The sequence below is a fragment of the Pinus tabuliformis genome, chromosome 4_2 (genome assembly GCF_031772625.1).
Source record: "Pinus tabuliformis cultivar Carrire ecotype Pingquan chromosome 4_2, CPIR1, whole genome shotgun sequence".
NCBI lineage: Eukaryota > Viridiplantae > Streptophyta > Pinopsida > Pinales > Pinaceae > Pinus > Pinus tabuliformis.
Genome location: NC_142304.1, coordinates 298,824,950 through 298,839,547, shown reverse-complemented (window position 1 = coordinate 298,839,547; position 14,598 = coordinate 298,824,950). Strand labels below are relative to the sequence as shown.

Here is a 14,598-nt window from a genome sequence, read left to right as displayed (position 1 = left end):
AAAATACTGGCGGAAAATCTGAGTGAGTTTTACCTCACTTCACCAGGTAGAATTCTAGTTGATCGGACACAAGACTGGCTAACCCGGGCTATTTCTCCGTTGGCTTTGCATCAGCCCTGCATCACCTTCTTTGCCCTCTGCATCAACTCTCCCGATAGTTTCGACAGTTTTGGCAGTTCCCTGCAGTTTTGGCTGTTCTGGCAGTTTTGGATTCTGCGTTGCTCATCTAGCAATCCTTTACAGAGAAAATACTGGCGGAAAATCTGAGTGAGTTTTACCTCACTTCACCAGGTAGAATTCCAATTGATTTGGCACAAGATTGGCTAACCCCGGCTATTTCTGCGCTGGCTTTGTGTCAGCCCTGCGTCAGCTCTCCCGACAGTTCCGACATTTCTTGACAGTTCCCTGCAGTTTCATCTATTCCGGCAATTCTGGATTTTGCGTGACATGCATCGTTTCTATGTCATCTCTCCCGACTACTGCGTTGCCTTTGCGTCAACTCTCCCGACTGTTCCGGCAGTTGCTGGCAGTTCCTAGCCATTTCCACTGTTCCGACAAATCTAGATTCTGACAGGCAACTTTTCTGTGTCAGCTCTCTTGGCTTTTGCGCCGCCTCTCTAAAAACTCTCTCCGCCTCTTTGTTAGTATTCTCCGGAAAGTCGTCCTTCCGGATTCTCACTACCCCTCTGCTGCTAAATGATCACTTGTTCGAATTTCTCAGCTTCCTAGCCCCAGAAATTGAACTCTAGATCAATTCTCTCCCTCTGTATATGTTTCCAAATGAACCCTAAGCCTCCACTTTATACTTTTCCTGTTGAGTCTTCAAGGACCGAGACTAAGTCTCTAATCAACGACTACGATTAAAACATGACTTGATCTGCCTTCTAGATCTCACCCATATTTTGATTAATACCTATTAATATTTTAATTTCCCTAAGCTTAGACTTAGGAACTCCATTAAAAATATTAATTATTTTAATAAAATACAATCCGGGTGGAATTTCACCAAACGGTTTTTCGGTTCTTTAGAACTCATGTGCCTTAGCCTCTCCACTAATTTTCAATGCTAGAGCACTCCCGATGCTACCAAAAAATAACATCTTGCACAATTATCAAGGGTGCACCCACTTTTAAAGAGTTTTCAAAGCAATTTGAAGTGGTCGAAGGGCTTTCTTGGAAAGAACCCTTGTAAGGGAGGTGGCACATGGAAACCATGCATGATCTTGGCGAAGAATAATTACCTTGTGAAGTGCCCCACCCATATTGAGGTATTTGTTACTATTTTTGCGTATCCTTGAGGAGTGATTTGAGGAGAGGGCATTTGTCATGGACACCCCATTGATAAGGTCAACAATCAAGACTTAAAGGAGAGCACCTTTTTGAGAGGACATGTGGCAGCAAAGAATTATTTACCACATTCTACAATGCCATTGAAGACCCCAAGAGGAAGAACACCCTCCTATGAGGAGACCTTTTGACTATCTTATGTATTGTATGATTCTCCTAGGAGGAAATTATGGATCTAGAAGTCACTTAACATTATTTTATCGTAAAAGTGGTTGAACTCAACTCTATAAAAGGAGGAGCTCTCTCATTTTCTAGGTGTGAAATATAGAGGAATGAATTCTAGGCATAGTTGAGGATATAGTGAAATCAAGTACAAGGGCATTTCTCTTATGTGAGGATCATCATTTCTCTTGCTGGAATTGTACTTGCAAAATCTGTTGTAAGGATTTATATGAAGGGTTGTTGTGCTCCTAAAGGAAGACCAAGATGTAGGTGAACCCCTTCTCATCATTTGCTGATTTGTTATTGATCAATAAAGGATAAGCTGTTGTCATTTCATTGAGATGCTGCTGCTTCTTTCTCTGTGCCTGGTAAACATGTCCTTGCTGTTTTTCTTTTACTGTTCTCCGAAAGAGCCCTCTAATTAATTTTTGCACACTAAGACAGTCCATATGGTTGACTATAGTATGTTACTAACAGCATAGCTGTGCCTACATTATTCATATCTTTGAATGCTTTTGATTTGTACCTTGACTCCATTTTCCCTAGCCGTATTAGCACTAGTCTACTTTTTCACCCATTTCATCAAAAGAATATTACGTAGGGATTCCCTTCATTTTTCAGAGGAGAGCTGGCCTAAAGAAAATTACCCCACCTCCGGTGCTTAGAAAATTACGGGAAATTAACCCCAACCTCTCCACCAACTACCCAGAATAACCCATGAAGGAATTGGCCAAATGTTGACCTCAGAATTTTGGCCCAAATTCCCCTTAGCTTTTCTCGCTGTTGACTGAGTTGGGACCCTTGTTTAGGAGTGTGATCCTTGCCCAAAACCCAGAAAGGGTTTCCCTTGGTTCCAACTTTCAAAAGTTGATACCCTCCTCCAATTTCGAATTCTGTTGTTGTGACTGATTCTATCAATCTCTACTCTCCCAACTCCAACAATCCTCCTTAAATGGCCCTCCAAATGATCTCCCATCTCAGTGTTGTGGGGGGAGCACCCCCCCCCCCGCCCCACACGAATCCGCTCCTAATTCGTGCTCCACTCAGGAGCTAGTAGGGAGCTACTCAGGAGCGCGCTCTCGAAATGGTTCTCGAAGGGGGAGCGATTTCGGGAGCACGCTCCCTTTAAAAAAAAATCGCTCCCTAGTTTTGAGGGAGCAATTAGGGGAGTGATTTCTCTTTGACTGCTCCTCTTCGCTCCGAGAGCAATTTTGAAGAGGGGGAGCGTTTGAAGAACGATTGCTCCTGACCGCCCCCCTCTCAAAAAAGCGCTCCCGTCGGCACCGAAAAAGGCCATGCGGCCGAGAGAGGGAGGCGACGACTGAAGAATGAAGAGGGAGAAGAAAGGAGGGGAGGGGAGGGGAGGGGAGCGGGAAAAGGTTAAAAGGACCCTCTCCCCTCCCATTATTCACCCATTTTTCTAAGTTGGAGAGAGCAAGAGAGAGTTTGGAGCTTGGAGAGAACAAGAGAGAGGAGCTTGGAGAGCTTGCAAGGGAGATTGGAGCTTGGGATTGAAGGCCAAAGAGGTAGGATCTACACTCTAATCTAGAATTTTTGTTTTTTTATGGTCATTGCTAAAAAAAAGAGAAGAAACTCTATTTTCCATTCCCATTCCCATTCCTCCATTTTTTCGCAGACTCAAAACTTCAAACATCATGGCTACATGGCTTGGCATTGTCTTCTTGTTGGTTCCTTTTTTGGTTATTACAGTGTTGGAGAGTAGAAGAAGGAGGGTTGATCATGATAAAGAAGAGGATGAAGAAGTGGGTTATAATGGATTGATGAAAAGTTTGGGGAGGAGTACCTTGGTGAGGAGGAAGAGAGTGGACACGATGAGGCCCCCAAAACTAAACAAGACCAAACCCCATTGTGGAAATATGTTTCTAGGCCTAAAGCAGGGAAAGGGGGTGGAACCACTAAATTTACATGCAACCATTGCAACAAAACTTACACAGGTTCATACACTCGTGCCAGAAGGCACCTCTGTGGGAAAAGGCCATGGGATGGAGATAAACCAATAGGAATCAAAGCTTGTGTAAGTGTGTCAGCAACAGATAGAGCCAAATACATAAGGGAAGAGGAGGAAGCCCAATACAAATCTAAAAAATCAAAGGGTTTCTTTGAACATAGCTCACAATCACATGCACAAAGAACTCCTTCAACATCCTCCCATGGCAGTGGATATGGAGGCACAGGAACAAACATCTCTTTAAGGTGTAGAACCATATCAGATTTCCTTGACGAAGGGTGTAGGAATGATGTGGATTCAAAAATTTACCGGTTTCTCTATGCATGTGGGATACACTTCAATGTTCTGCACACCTTACTGGCATGAAATGGTTTCTGCCATAAATGATGCCCCCAAAGGATACAAGAGCCTTGGGTATGACAAGGCTAGAACTATTGGACTTAATCATGAAAAAGAAAAATACCACATTCTTTGAGTAAAATGAGAAATTCTTGGACTGAGAATGGGGTGTCCATTGTATCTCATGGATGGACAAATGTAAAAGGCAAGTCATTGATAAGCGTTCTTGTTGTGTTCGTTAGTGGTGCCATCTTCCTTTCAACATATGATTACTCAAAGAAGTTCAAGACCGACATCAACATTGTAGAACCATTAGTTGAAACAATTGAACGTATTGTAAGGCAATGAGAGAAATTATTGAGGATAAATACACCAAAATATTTTGGTCTGGGTGTTTGGTTCACACAATGAACCTTTTGATGCATGATATTATTAAGAACAAAAACCAACAATACAAATGGATTGGTGATTTGTACAAGAGGCAAAAAAATGATAAAATTTATTACAAATCATAGCAATACCCATGGGCTTTTCCGCAGTCACTCAAGATTGGAGTTGTTGAAGATTGTGAAGACTAGATTTGCTAGCTATTACCTCACCTTTGGGCACCTTTTGAAGGTAAAAGAGTCATTGGCTAGCATGGTATCAAGTCCGCACTGGCAGGTATTAAAGGACAGGGCTACAAATGTAGCTAACAAGCAAGGTTTTGAACAGGTGGAGGAGACCACTCTTGATAGTCTGTTTTGGGCACGTGTGAGGCGAGTATTATAATTTAGCAAGCCCATTTATAGCATGATTTGTTTTGTAGATACAGATAAACCAATGATTGGGCAGGTGTATGAGCAGATGGATACCATGTTGGGGAAAATAAAAGATATTGTTCAGGAGGATGATCCCAACTTGTATACAATGATTCACAATTGTGTGTGTAAACGATGGAATAAACTTAATGCTCCACTACATGCCTTGGTGTATATCCTTATGCCAAAATGCTACTCTCGTGTGCTAAACAACACAGTAACCCGACTAAGCAGCTTGAGCAACTAAGATTGAGTTCAATATGTCAAAAGATAAGATTATGAAATGAGGAGAGTTGCCTTCCTTATATAGATTTCATGGAGCACTTTTCCCTCCATTTTCCCTCCATCATGGGTCCCTCACTTAACCATCGATTTCCCCTCCATGCAAATCGAACTAGGGAATGTGTATTCTCCTAGTGTGGGTGGCTCCCACATACAAATTAACCACATCGAAATAACTTCTACTAAGTCTAGCCTCTTAATGAAATCGAATGGGCCCCATCACCTCCAAAATCAACCCCAAAATGTAGAAATTAATCCTATTCCAAAATAATTTAGGAAGGACATTATAGTCCTCCCCCTCCCAAATGTTGCTTGTCCCCAAGCAACTTTAGTGCTGGATGCTCAAGTATGTGCTTGCCCTCCCAAGTAGCATCCTCATCCACCAAGCTCCTCCAATGCACCAAAAATCGCTTGTCCTCAAGCAATCCTTGAGCAAGCATCCTCTCTAACTGCTGCTCTTCACTGTCACTGCAAAATGTGCCATGGTCCCAGATGTGCCACTGGATCGAGCCTAACCTTTGCACTGTCCTGATATGAAAGAATCCTTCAATAGCAGGATCCCAGGCCATCCTGCCCAACATGAAGCTCCCGTTGCTCCACTCATTATCCTGCTCGGTGTAATTACCACAAGTCCCCTGCTCCATTAGTGACTCACTAAAGTCCAATGGAAGATCTATATGATCTCCCCTTGTAGTATCCAGCACATCCCTAAAGGTTATTGAGCTGTGAAGAGCTGTGATGCCCCAATTCTCTACTAGTCCCAGAGTGGCGCTACTATGTTGACGTTGCGCTACTCTGACTATGACATACTCCCGATCGCGCGCAGACCTCCCCTCCTGAGGGCTAGTGGCGAAAAATCTGTGAGAGTCAAGCTCATCGTACCTGAGCATCTACATGATGCCAATATCTACCCCTCCACTACCAATCTCAACTCTGAGCCATAACAGGACAAGTTTGCCTCGCCATGCAGTGGAGGTTTTAGTGATCCCCCATGTGTCAAACCCAAAGTGGATTGGATCATCCTCTGCCATGACCTTGCTCATCATAAAGTGGAGTGATCTACCCGCCAACTAGATCCCCAGATTCCCCAAACATACGAGGAGCTCATAACTCCCACTCCTCACAGGATGTCGATGCGTAATGTCGTTACCAGCAAGAGCTCATTTGGCCCTCATCTCTGATCCCTATATGTATTCCCTGGGTGGACCCAAAGTATAAGGAGTAGGTCTCATTCATGTGAACCTACCTTGCTCCTGCCAAACCACGCAGTGAAATCCATGGTCCCAACTCCTAATGATACACCTCGATACTGCTCGGAGTCTGGGTACCCTCTTGTAGACGAAGTATACCATCCTCCGTTCCTCAAGTGTGAGCTCAGGGGTGGAATATATGCTACCTCGGCTATCAACCATGCCATCCCTAAGCCTATATACGACAGCTCGTGCACCTACCAAGGGTTTCAACTAAAGAGTCTCCTCCCAGCTCATGGCATGCAGTGTCTCATCCAACTGTCTAGGGTGAGCCTCCCATACCTTGCTACCTGAATGGAAAGTGTCAAGGGGAAACAACCAAGCACTCTTGATTCCCAGTCGGCAAGTCTCAGAAAAATTTGTCGTCTCTATCACGGCTGGTTCCTCCCATCGTACACAAAATTACATGCTCACGGTGTTCCCCCAATTACAATGAAAAAATGATCGCAGTGGAAGAATTTGAGAGTATGACTGTAAGCAACACTGGAGGATGATGGGCGGGTATGTGCCAAACGGTATGATCAAAATTCTGTCGGAATGCCCAAGAGTGATCCTAATTATGACACTCTCTCTGCCTCAGATCTGCTGATAACTCCCTCGAAGCCCTGTCTCTATGAAGTACGGTGTCCCCAGATGCTCAACATTGTCCTCATCGATCTTAGGTGAGCTGCATTCAACGATACACCTAATGCCTCTACATATGAATCCTTGGAGCAACACTCCAAGAGCTTGCTGCACCGTACCATGCGTCACTGAACACCACCAAGCAACACCGCATTCCTCGACATGCCACTGTATGCTCCAACCTGTCCCTGTACACCATTGGATATCCCTGGCTATGACTATGTCATTCTGTACCATCCTGTGTCCCGTCTGTGTCACTACACCAGTCACTCCCCACATGTACTCAATGCGATGTGAGGCACTCCCCCATGCGTCTTCATGCCCATTTGCAGACCAATCCTCTACACTAGATGCTCCTACCCATCCCCGAATGAGATGGCCTAAAGCTGTGTCCCTATGCATTGACCCACACCCGACCGGTATCATGACTTGCATCGTCGCATCATCATACCCTCCGGTAAATGGATCTTCATTCCAAATCCTCCCTAAAGGTTCAAGAAGTGAATCTCCTTATGTGTCAGCAATGATGCTACCCCTGTGCTACTCCGTTGTGTCCTCTATGCCCCAAACAAAAGGGAAGAATCCCCAACTCCATACAAGGTGCCATCTGGTGGCCTGCCAATGCCACCTCCTCCGACAAACTTCTGCCAGAGCTTGTTGATCACGCCATGATCCTGTGTACAAACATCGTAACAAGTCAACCCAAGAAGCATGTCCATAAACTGGTTGGCCACTGGTGTTGACCGAAACTCTCCTAGCAGAGGTGCACGCTCGACTGCTAGGTCAACTATACCCTCTAGGTCATAGTCAACTGATATACCTAGGAAATAATAGGTGGTCCCTCCCGGATTCCAATGCCAGTTGGGGCTTCTAGCATCCCCGGTGCCTGGAAACTCCTGTTGAGCTCTACCTGGGTCCACTACCATCTCCATTGCCCACTCCACCAGGTACCAACTCAGAATCTCTCGCCACCCAACCCCAAGAGAGGTATCAAATGCACGAACTCCTGCACATAGAACAACCCCAGCATGCGGATGCTGCACCTTGTGCAACTCAGGTTGTCTCATCTCGCTATCCTGGTCAATACATAAAATCTGACTAGGTATCTCTGTCTCTCTTTGTCCAATGGGCCAAGGTAACCTAGTATGATGTCAGCCCCATCTATGTATGCTCGAAGAGGGCTGCTCTCACGCTCCAACATGCACTCTAGTTGCACCAGTAGGGAATCCAACCGCTCCCCAATGTGAGTCAATTTGGTTGTGGACTCGGCACAAACTGCTCTCATGCCCTCCAACTCCTCGTTTTGCTGCAGAATAGCCTCACGCACTAATGCGACCTTCCTTTTTAATGCTATAAGGTCAGCCTGAAACTGGTGGAATTGTCGTGGGCATCTATCGCCTGTAAACTCAATCACAACTCCAGATACCTCAGCAATTGTTGGCATCTCGTCCATGGGTGGCTCCTCCTCAACAGATGGCTCTATGTGTGTAGGCTCTATCTTCTCCACCAAGATGTCAACTAGGGCTATCAAAGAGGTCTCTAATAAAGGTGACTCCTGTGCCACACTGGGTATATCGATGTGTTCCTCACCATCCTGTGGGCTCTCAACATCATGCTCAACCTCCTCCTCAGGCTCCTGATATCTAAAGCCAGTTCCCCACTAGAAAAAGTGCCCCCTGGTCTCACCCTCTAGCTGTCTCTATCCTGCCTGATCCTTTTCAAGAGATCTGGTACCCTGATCTGGTCGACTTTCCCCACATTATGGAGGTGGTTGCACCCCCACGGCCTGCTCACCTCTAACGTCTCTATTGTAAGGGTGAGGATGGGTTTGGTCTATCACCCTCCTCAACTGGGCCAACTGCTCATCGTCCCAATGAATTCTACCCCAAAATTTCTGCATACTAGATTTCCCTTGAGCCATGGGTTTGTCTTCGGTTTCACCTCACTGTGCACTCATACCCAAAGCTTCAATGATCTTTTGGCTAGTTTCCCACAGTTGGGCCAAGATCACTGATACAATTATAATGTTCCAAACTAGGAAAAATAGTGCTATGCAAAACAAACAATAAAAACATCATAAAATTGAAATATTCAATGCACACCCATAAAAAGTCTAGGAATAACCAACAACTGAGCCACTTTATTATAATCTGGGAGAAAAGTACAATAATGTGGAAGTGGTGCACCTGGGCTAGCCTCAATGGCAAGCGTGATCAAGCCTAGGTGGTAATATGTCAAGCCCAGATGGCACAAATAAATGTTGCAATGATGCCTTGTGCTGTTGTTGTGAAAATTTGATGTCTGCTGCAAAGATGTTGTTGGAAACCCCACCTCTGGTGCTCAGAAAATTATAGGAAATTAACCTCGGCCTCTTCACCAAATACCCAAAATAACCCATGAAGGAATTGACAAAATGTTGACCTCGGGATTTTGGCCCAAATTCCCCTTAGCTCCTCTAGCTGCTGGCTGAGTTGGTACCCTTGTTTGACCCCTTAGATCTGCCCAGAAAATTCTATAAAATTAGCAATGTGATCCTTGCCCAAAACCCAAAAAGGGTTTCCCTTGGTTCCAACCTTCAAAAATTGACCCTTCACAGCTTGGCCCTCCTCCAATTTCGAATTCTATTGCTCTGACCGATCATGTCAATCTTTGCTCTCCCAACTCCAACAATCCTCAAATGGCCTTCCAAATGATCTCCCATCCTCCCAGCTCCAAACTCTTCTGGATGGTGCTGCCCCAAAGAGTCTCACTCTAGTGATTGTGCAGTCATGGAGGAGATGACGCAGTCTTGCATGTGATGAAATGAGAGCTGTGTGTAGGATGGCCCTCTTGTTTGTAGTTGCCCTCTATACTCCTGAAAATGATGAAGGATGCTCCTGTCTCCCCAACTTCTCGGAGTGCCTCATGCTATGATTGCGCAATCCCTGCGTTGTTGTTACTCCCCCTGCTGTTGGTACTCGACTTACAGCTGTTGTAACTCGTCTCCCTGCTGCTGCTACGAACTGAGATGAAGAAAAACTCCCTTCTAGGGCTGGCACTCGAAGTCCACTAAAGCAAGGGTTGAGATCTCTGCTCAGAGAAACTCGTGTGCTAAGCAACACAGTAACCCGACTAAGCAGCTCGAGCAACTAAGATTGAGTTCAATATGTCAAATATAAAATGCTGAAATGATGAGAGTTGTCTTATATAGATTTCATGGAGCGTTTTCCTTCCATCATGGGTCCCTCACTTAACCATCGATTTCCCCTCCATGCAAATTGAACTAGGGAATGTGTATTCTCCTAGTGTAGGTAACCCCCACATACAAATTAACCACATCTAAATAACTTCTACTAAGTCTAGCCTCGTAATGAAATCGAATGGGCCTCATCACCTCCAAAATCGGCCCCAAAATGTAGAAACTAATCTTGTTCCAAAATAATTTAGGAAGGGACATTACAATCTAGAAGTTATAATCTTCATCAACCACATTCACAAGTTAGTAACATACAACATATCGAGTCTCATGATTCATCAATCTTAAAGTTTCAAGCTTTCAAAATTCAATATATAACATTTATCATCATTGATCACTAAAGTTGTACTTGTAACCATTACCATTACCAAGTAATCAAAGTTCAAACTATAACAAAGAATATCTAACATTAAATGAAATGTTTCAACTTTCACGAAGCATCATATTCATAATTTATTACCAATGAGTTATAATTGCTAACTTCAAACTTCAAAATTAAATTGTCATATATTGTCTACAAAAAATATCATAACAAATATGAAAGAGTCAACAATTATTAAACTACTAGAAACTAGAAAAGACAAGTAAATCTATTATCTATAGCTTCCTCTTGCCGCCACGAGAAATATCAAATTTTTGATAGGGTCTTGGTGGTCTACTGGGAGTCTCCTCCCGCATAGTCTGACGACCGGAACCAGAAGCCACATACGTGAGGATGAAGATGGAGGTGGTGGAAACAAAGGCAAAGATGTTGGAACTCGAGCATTGCTACTGGATGGTGGGGGTGGCATGGTTGGTGTTGTTCCATCATCATCTTTCAAAAGTTTTATTTGCAATTCCCAAGTTGTAAATGATGTATCCTCACTAGCCCGATTACAATAATGACTCAACAACCACAAGTTGTAGTGCAAATAAACCAAGCTTTTTACCCGATTTTCAATGAGTCAGTTTCTTCTCACATTATGGATGAAGTTGTAGGTGCTCCAACACCTCTCTGCAGAAGAAGTATTTACAACCTGTGAGAGCACTTTTTTTGCCAATTTACAACCATGTGATAACATCAAATCTGAGCTAGTGCTAGTGAAGTATCTGCCTAATTCAAGACATAGATTAGCAACTTCTTGTCAGGGACTAGCTTGTCTAATGCTTTCACATATCCCTCTAGTACCTTTGGACTTGTATGGGGTTTGGCCCTAACTCCACCCCGAGGTGTAGGTTTTCCCAACCAAGTTGGAGAATAGTATTTTGGCATAAGGATATTTGACAAGGCATGTAGTGGAACATTAAGTTTATTCCACCATGCACACACAAAATTGTGAATAATATCATACAAGTTGGGATCTTTGTGCTGAACAATATCTTTTATTAGCCCCAACATGTTATCTATCTGCTCATACACCTCCCCAATCATTGGTGCATCTATATCTGCAAAACAAATCATGTTATATATGGGCTCGGTGAATTGCAAAACTTCCCTCACATGTGCCCAAAACATACCATTAAGAGCAATGTCCTCCACCTATTCAAAACCTTGCTTGTCAATTGTAGTTGGAGCCCTGTCCTTTAATACCTGCCACTATTTACTTGATACCATTCTAACCAATGACTCTCTTACCTTCAAAGGGCACCTAAAGGTGAGGTAATTACTAGCAAATTTAGTCTTTGAGTCTTCAACAACTACAAACTTGAGTGATTGCGGAAAAGCCCATGGGTATTGCTATAATTTTTAATAAATTTTATCATTTTATTGCCCCTCTTGTACAAATCACCAATCCATGTGTATTGAGGGTTTTGTTTCTTAATAATATCATGCATCAAAAGGTTCATTTTGTAAACCAAACACCCAGACCAAAATATGTTGGGGTATCTATCCTTAATAATTGCTCCCATTGCCTTACAATTAGAAGCATTATCAGTGGTGACTTTCATTACATTGTATGGGCCAATATGTTCAATTGTTTGAAGTAATGGTTCTGCAATGTTGATGGCAATCTTGAACTTTTTTTATGTTGAAAGGAAGACTACACCACTAGTGGACACATCAAGAACACTTTTCAATGGCTTTCCTTTTACATTTGTCCATCCATCAGATACAATGGATACCCCATGCTCATTCCAACAACTTGTCATTTTACCCAAAGCATGTGCTATTTTTTCTTTTTCATGATCAAGTCCCACAGTTCTAGCCTTGTCATACCCAGGGCTTTTGTATCCTTTGGGGGCATCATTAATGGCAGAAACCATTTCATGCCAATAAGGTGAGCGAAGAACATTGAATGGTATTCCACGTGCATAGAGAAACCAGATTTTTTTTGAATGCACATCATTCCTACACCCTTCATCAAGGAAATCTAATATGGTTCTACGCCTTAAAGGGATGTTTGTTCCTATGCCTCCATATCCATTACCATGGGAGGATGCCGATGGAGTTCTTTGTCTATGTGATTGTGAGCTATCATGTTCAAAGTCACCCTTTGAGCTTTTAGATTTATATTGGGCTTCCTCCTCTTCTCTTATGAATTTGGCTCTTTGTTGTGTTGTCACACTTACGCAAGTTTTGATTCCTACTTGTTTACCACCATCCCATGGCATTGTCCCATAGAGGTGCTTTTTGGCACGGGTGTATGAACCTGTGTAAATGTTTTTGCAATAGAGGCATGTAAATTTAGTGGTTTCACCCCCTTTCCCCGCTTCGGCCTAGAAACATATTTCCAATGGGGTTTGGTTTGCTTTAGTTTTTGTGCCCTCATCATCTCCACTCTCCTCTTCCTCCTCACCAAGGTACTCCTCTCCAGGGTTTTCAAATCCACCAATACTCACTTCTCCATCCTCTTCATCATGATCAACCCTTTTCCTCTGCAACACCATAATAACAAAAAAAGGAACCAACAGCAAGAGAATGCCAAGTCATATAGCCATGATGTTTGAGGTTTTGAGCCTGCAATAAAATGGAGGAACGAGAATGGGAAAGAGAGAAGAGAACATTTTCATCTAACAATGAACATATAAAAAACACAAATGCCAGATTAGAATCAAGATCCTACCTGTTTGGCCTTCAATCCGAAGCTCCAATCTCCCTTGCAAGCTCCTCAAGCTCCCAAGCAATCCTCTCAATCTTTCTCCTCAACTCAACCTCCAATTCCAAAAGCCCTCTCTTGCTCTCTCAATGTGCAAGTGGTAAATTATGGGAGGGGGGAGGGCCTTTTATTTCTTTTGGCCCTTCCCCTCCCTTCCTTTCCCCTTACGCAGCCACCCTATTCGACCACGGGGAGCAATTTTTTTAAGGCGAGAGCGGTTGGGAACGACCGTTCCCTGGTCACTCCCACCTTAAATAAGCCTCTCCCGTTGGGCGAATTGGAGCGAGCTCCCCGACTGCTCCCTAGGTTGCTCCCGAAAAACCAGGGCGCAATTTTTTTCCATGAGAGCACGCTCCCGAGGTCACTCTCGAGCCGCTCTCGAGAGGAGCGCGCTTCCGGAGTGGGTTCGAAGCGGGGGTGCTCCCCACAACCCTGGGACTGCGTTTTGGTAAGAGATCCTATGGGCTATGGGCTTCACAACTTTCTCAAATTTGTCGTTAGTGTAGGGGGTTTCCATATGCCCTATTTCAATGTAAGGTCTACATCCAAAATCAATTTTCTCATGGTCTAATTTCTGCTTCAGGCATAATCAATGACATCCAACCAAATCTCCTTTGGCAACCCCTTAGAATGATTGGTTCTACAGAGAGCCTCTCATAGGTAGTGAGATGCCTTTCCACAGTTTCAGGGCTGCAGAAGTGAAACTAACTGATACCATTTCCAATCACAGCATGAGAGTCTAGGGGACAAAATTGAATGATAAGGTTGGGGAGAGGCTAAGTAGTAAGGAGCATTCCCTAGATGGCATTCTTTGTCTCTGCATTGCTAACTTCATTTTTGTCGATAATGAATGTCTTTTCTTACATAGAATCGATCTCTACTTCTTGCCTAGGGTTTACCTCTTTTAGAATTTTGTTGTTATTTTTTTTCTTATGATCAAGAGATGCCTTTGGCACTATTTGATTTCTACTATGGCAGGTAATATTTTCGTGTACAATTTCCTATTTTGGGTCATTTGCTGATATTAATATATTCTTGGTTCTTTCTTCCTTCCTTTCTTTCCTTTCTTTCTTAACAATGGATGATTATAGACTTTATGATTAATAATCGATATTCACGTATTGTGTATTTTGACTAGTTATGCTGGCTGTGCTCAGGTCTTCATGATATAATGCATCATAACTAACATAGCCTTATAATCCATTTCTAGTTTTCTGTGAAAATTGAATTTTTCCTCTGGCAAAGAAGAAATATATCTGTTGAAATGATTTTTTGGCAGTTGTAAAGACTCTTTTATGTCTGAAAATAGGACATAATAACCTTTTTTCAAATATTTTCCCCCAGTGTCATGACTCCTTATTATAAAGAAGATGTTCTGTTTTCAAAGGAAGAAGTTCAGGAGAAGAATGAAGATGGGGTCTCTATTGTTTTCTATTTGCAGAAAATTTATCCAGGTGGGTATACACTACTTTACATACAGTTTGGAAAGTTATTTAATTTTGATCATTTGACA

General features: G+C 43.2%; 1 protein-coding gene across 1 annotated transcript in view; it reads left to right on the top strand.

Moving 5' to 3' along the window:
• Nucleotides 1-14,598, top strand: part of LOC149169183 (callose synthase 3-like) — a 452,496-nt gene that overhangs the window by 417,956 nt on the left and 19,942 nt on the right. The window contains exon 29 of the mRNA XM_089428597.1: nt 14,430-14,539. Within this exon, the coding sequence (XP_089284723.1) occupies nt 14,430-14,539 (110 nt within the window). The remainder of the gene's footprint in view (nt 1-14,429; nt 14,540-14,598) is intronic.